The sequence below is a fragment of the Castanea sativa genome, chromosome 2 (genome assembly GCF_040712315.1).
Source record: "Castanea sativa cultivar Marrone di Chiusa Pesio chromosome 2, ASM4071231v1".
NCBI lineage: Eukaryota > Viridiplantae > Streptophyta > Magnoliopsida > Fagales > Fagaceae > Castanea > Castanea sativa.
This window is the reverse complement of record NC_134014.1, coordinates 47,405,895-47,411,552: the sequence shown is the minus strand read 5'-3', so window position 1 is coordinate 47,411,552 and position 5,658 is coordinate 47,405,895. Positions and strand designations below refer to the sequence as shown.

At 37.7% G+C, this 5,658-nt stretch overlaps 1 protein-coding gene across 8 annotated transcripts; it reads left to right on the top strand.

Annotated features, from left to right (window-relative positions):
• Positions 1-474: 474 nt before the first annotated feature.
• On the top strand, positions 475-5,366 carry LOC142624670 (putative protein phosphatase 2C 80). Of its 8 annotated transcripts, none has more exons than XM_075798345.1 (5): positions 475-684; positions 1,242-1,979; positions 2,593-2,917; positions 3,670-3,819; positions 4,871-5,366. In XM_075798345.1, exons 2-5 carry the CDS (start codon positions 1,354-1,356, stop codon positions 5,165-5,167), a joined length of 1,398 nt encoding a protein of 465 aa, XP_075654460.1. In that variant the 5' UTR covers positions 475-684; positions 1,242-1,353; the 3' UTR covers positions 5,168-5,366. The 8 variants fall into 8 exon arrangements, with proteins under 8 accessions (XP_075654460.1, XP_075654458.1, XP_075654456.1 ...); XM_075798343.1 differs by having other exon boundaries at positions 477-684; positions 1,215-1,979; XM_075798341.1 differs by having other exon boundaries at positions 479-684; positions 1,285-1,979; positions 3,667-3,819.
• The last annotated feature ends 292 nt before the right edge of the window (positions 5,367-5,658 follow it).

Sequence of the window (5,658 nt, the reverse complement as noted above, 5' to 3'; positions counted from 1 at the left end):
ATGTGCAAAGGGTATTAGACCCATTGGGCCTTCTGTCCCTTGCAAGAGCATAGTTATGGATATTCGTAATTGATTCTTTTTCACTCTCCCAACTTGGTAAAACAGCCCTTTCCCTAGTTGTGTGGCGCCCAACATTACTGTACAAATGTGCTTCACAATGCCTCTCTCCCTCATATTCTTTGGACCACAGACCTATCACCTATTAACACGTCACACTCTCCAGTCCCGGCAGACAGCTGGCATTACCTGATTCGTTCCTTCACAACCAAGCAATTCACTTTAGCAGAGTCTCATACTCATAACACTTGCGTGCTACTTCGACAAAATATGTAAAACTACCAAAGTACCCCTGATTCCAGCATTGGCTGTTTCGTAGCTGTACACTGGTTTCTGTCCGCATTCACAGGGGCTTTTAAGTCCAAAAACCTTGGGTCCTACGTGGGTATTTTTTTTAGGCTTAGGTTGTTGTGGACCTTAAGCAAAAGAAGAGGAGAAAGAAGGTTTTAGAATTTTTGGAGCAGTGAGGAAGAGAGGGAAGCTCCAAAGGTCAGAATCGAGTCTCTCTACTCTTCGGAGCTTCGCTTCGCTTTTTTTTTTTCTCCTTTCTTTTCTGTGTGGGAAAGATCGCTTTACAAGAGTTTTCTCAAGCACCGACTTTCCTGTGAATCCATTTGAAACAGACAGGTGCGACTTTCTACTTCTTTTTTACATTCATTGCTAGCTTGCTTTTTTTTTTTTGCTCATTCTGATATGGGTGTCAAACTCCAACCTTGTTTTTATCGTTTTGAAATATGGGTTTTTGTTTTTATATTGGTTTGGGTGGTGATTTTTTTGTAGTTTGTTGAAATGGGTTCTCTTTTTGTCACCGATTTTTTGGAGAGAGAGAGAGAGAGAGAGAGAGAGAGAGAGAGAGAGAGAGAGAGAGAGAGAGAGAGAGAGAAATGGCTTCTTTTGTTTCTTTGCAAACATAGTTCCAACTCACAAGTATATTTATGTTTCTAAAGTATTCAAAATTGTAAAGGGTTTTTGTTTTGTTGTTCTAGCCTCATTGTGGATATCTATTTATTGAGGGTTCCAATGAGAAGAAAAAAGAAAAATGTCTTTTAAGATTTTCTCAAATTCAATGGAATTTCAGCCATTTCTTCTCTTTGCGATTGTGTTTTATTTAGGAGTGAAGTCCTTGAAATATATCTTAATTTCTCTTCCCATATTAGGTTTCAAAGTCTTACATTTCATTTCAGAAGGCTTAGTGCGAATTGCTCATAGCTTAATTGGTGCGTATAGAATACATAGATGTATTGGGAGTAATGACATTTTATGTCCAAGGTTGGATAGTCTCCAAGAGAGTAATTGATGCAAGGGCATTCTATATACGGGGCTAAGATGCCATCTGGCATTCTATCGAAGCTGAATACTACTATCTATTCTGGTTTTAGACGTGCAACAGTTCAGCGACAAGGTGGGTGGCAAAGTTCGCTAAATTTGCTACTTCGACCGGGGAATTTGTTGTTTCGGTATACAGCACTGTCACGTTCCTTGCCCTATTCAACTTCTTTGATATCAGAGGCCTTTCAGTTTCCTAAAGGTCGGGAGAATCAGAGGAAATTTATGGCTGCTTCTACTTCCAAAGCTGTATTAGCAGATGTCTATGTGGATGACTTGATCACAAGTTGTGGGAATGCATTAGACTTCACCAAACCTACTGGCGTTTTTTACAATGACAGAAGTCGTGGCAGATATCAAAATGCTAGCCTGAGTTTGAGAAGGAAAGAATGGTCCAACAGTCATCTGATTTGTGGGTATTTTATTTTCGATGGATTGAGGCGGAATTGTAACCCCAATTCACTTGTTGCACCATGGTTGAAGAATTTCCATTCTTCGTCTTCTGTGTGCCACTCCACTGGGGCTGCTCATGATGTTTCTTTTGACAGCAATTCTCGTGATGAACAGCTTGCAGATTCCACCAATTTGTCCGGCCAGTATGTGCTCTGATTTTCTTTATTCTCTGCTTTCCCTAGTCATTTTAATGAATTAATTAATATAGTCAATGGAGGTCAGGCCTTGGTGTGATGGAAAATGCCTTCCACCAATAGCAATAGGCCATGGGTTCAAGTCTGAGAATCAGCCTTTCTAAACAAAATTAGTGGTAAAGTTTCCTACCATGTCCTCTCCCAAACCCCGCAAAAGTGGGAGCTATGAACTAGGCATGACCCTCTTTTTTTAAATAAAAGAAATCTAGTCAATGTTGTGTCTTTCATGAGTGTCGGACTTATTAGCTAGTTTAGTTGATTTGTTGATGCTGCAATTTAAATTTGTCCTATATAGTATGTACCCGCTATTTCTAATAAAATTCAGGATTGTGGCTTTGGACTAAACTTCACTAATCACATGAATTGTCATTCACACTTATTTTGGAGACGCCCTCCCCCAAAAGAGTAAACAAACATTTCTTGTTAATTGTTTACAAATTAATAAAATGGGCTTAGCAACACCAGAGAGGAGGGTTTTTTGTCATACTAGAAAGAAGTTTGCTAATGAATTGGGGTTCATTGTTTCTCACTGTTTATATTTGTATAACTCGTTTGTGTTCAGAACTGTTCTGGGTGAAAGAACCCTGAAGCTTATTTCTGGATCATGTTACCTGCCACATCCTGACAAGGAAGAGACAGGCGGAGAGGATGCTCATTTTATTTGCGAAGATGAACAAGTAATTGGTGTTGCAGACGGTGTAGGTGGCTGGGCAGATGTTGGTGTTGATGCAGGACAATTTGCCCGTGAGCTCATGTCTTATTCGGTGAATGCAATTCAAGAGGAGCCTAAGGGTTCCATTGACCCAGCCAGGGTGTTAGAGAAGGCCCACTCGAGTATAAAGGCCAAGGGATCCTCAACAGCATGCATCATTGCCCTTATGGACAAGGTTTGTTGTTTTTCATTTTCACAAGCCCCTAATGCCTGTACCTTTTATAAAAATTTTGGAACTTGGAATGTTTACATTAAACAGTAAAACTAGATGATAAAAAATGGAATTTTGTCCACTTTATGTCTGACAGCAGGAATATATGTTTCTTTCTGCTTGTACACAATTTCTCTCCACCTCATCTTGACCTTATTCATACAAGAACAAATTTAGGAACTCCACAAGATGACCTAGCAGTTGGCTGAATAGAGGCACTTCTTTATATTGCTGCTCTCTGCTGGATTTGCAGATTTGATGCCATTTTCTCCTTCAACAAAGCAAAATTTTCAAAAAGTGGCAACTCTTTCTCTTGGGTGTAGTAGAAATTGTTATCTTTATTTGTAGGGGTTGACTTTCTTAGTTTTTTAATTTCTACACCTGGGATTATTGCACACTCCCAAATGCTATTTGATTTCATTCTGTAAATTGCAGGCCTTTTAAGACAGAAGGCTGCCGAATTACAACTTCTTATAATATGAAATAATCATGGATGGGTTTAGAATACTTGAGATTTGAACTTAGGTTGAAGACAGCATGCACTAGCACAATTAAAACTTGGACAGAATGTATGATGCAGGTTTCCAGCCATAAACCTTTACACTCTGGTCCTCCATTTGTGTCCACTTCAAACAATTTGCTTTATATAGAGAAAAAGACTAGAAATATTTGCCATCCGTTGTTATATGGTTTCAAATGTTTGCTTCTTTCAGCAGGGATTACATGCTATTAATCTAGGAGACAGTGGATTTATAGTGGTTAGAGATGGATGCACTGTCTTCCGATCCCCAGTGCAGCAGCATGGCTTCAATTTTACATATCAGCTTGAGAGTGGCCGTGGGGGTGATCTACCCAGTTCTGGTCAGGTCAGTTAGCACTTATACCCCACCATCATGTATGATTTGTTAATGTTAATGACATAATTATTAGCTTCACTCGTCATATTTGAATCATATGCTTCTTCTTCTTCTTCTTCCCTCCCCCCTAATGAATCAGTAAAGAATTTTATACAAACAGGATGAGAAACAACGTGAGCCCCAGAGGAACAAAGTAAACCCTTCAAACTTATCATATATCTCTTTTTCGGGTGTGAATTTTGAAAATCTAATCGTTGAATTTCATGTTCCTTGTCCTTAACATGCATATCGAATTTCGTTCAAATCGGATGTTATTTACTATTTGATTAATAAACTTATTTTTTATACACAATTTTAGATCACAAAAATTTGAAATTTTAACATTTGTTTGATAACATAGCAATTGATCTTTGATTTTCTTGAAATTTTGCAAGTATGAAGGATATAATAAGAACATGTAATCCAACGGTTAAATTTTCAAAATTCATACTCAATACAAAAATATATGATAAGTTTGAAGGGTTTCTCTCCAAACTAGTTTGGAGAGAAATTTTGTTTGCCCTAGAGGGCCCAAAAACACAGCTAATAGAGAGGACTTTGTAGTTCGTATATCTTTCTAGCATATGGAAGAGTTTTGGCTTTGTTCTGTCCATGTATGTGATGGAATATAAAATTGTTAATTAGGGATTAATAGTAATGAGTTTATAATTTTATTAAATAAGAAAATATGTATTATGACAACGCAGACATCAAACATGTGCTAGATGCATCTCCCTAATGGAGTCATTGTGGGGACTTTCATGAGGTCTGAAATGCTTCTTAGCTTTAGGCTTCCATGATTCTGGAACCCTTGAGAGCTAAGATACAGTTAACTAAATCAGCTTAGGTTACTACAATGATGAGAAAGGAGTAACTTCTCAAGTACGATTAGAAAGGATTCTTGAATATTTTATGTTTCTTTCCCACTGGTATTTTTATCAACTAAATCAGCAGCTTAATCAGTACAAGCTGTAATCAAGTGTGTTAGACTCAGGTATCTTTTTGGTATAAATGCATCCAGGTTTTTACAATTCCCGTCACTGCTGGAGATGTCATTATTGCTGGAACAGATGGGTTATTTGACAACTTATATAATAATGAGGTCACAGCTGTTGTTGTTCATGCGATAAGAGCTGGCTTGGAACCACAAGTAACTGCTCAGAAGATAGCAGCTTTGGCACGCCAGCGAGCACAGGATAGGAACCGACAGACACCATTTTCTACGGCTGCTCAAGATGCTGGTTTCCGTTATTATGGAGGCAAGCTTGATGACATCACAGTTGTTGTGTCATATATAACTAGTTCTTCCAATGTGTGAGTTTCTCATTTCCAGTATAGATATACTTACTTTGCTTGTATAGTCACATGTGTTTAGTTGTGGTGGTGGACTGGGCAGTGTGGGCTGATAAGCCCATTAATTCCATTTTTGGCCATGAAACACTGCGGAAGTTGTACTTGATATTGGTTACATTTAGTCCTTTGAAGATCTGAAATTTGAACTACGTTAGCATTAGAAAGCTGTGCATTTCGATATGCTTTCAATTCTCGTACAAAGTATAGTTATATTTAAAGGAAAATTAAGGCTTTAAAAACCCTTATATGGTTAAAAAACTAGATGAAAAAATTGTTGATAAACAAATACTAAGTATGAGATGCTTGAGCAAAGGAGTTCATGTATAATTGATGTAACGTCCTTGAATGTCTGGCCCAGGTAATAAGGTGAATGTAATTTTTTTCTTGTTTTTCATCTTGGTTCAATATATGAGCTATTGTATGAACTTGTTATGATTTTTTAACTATTTTAATTTT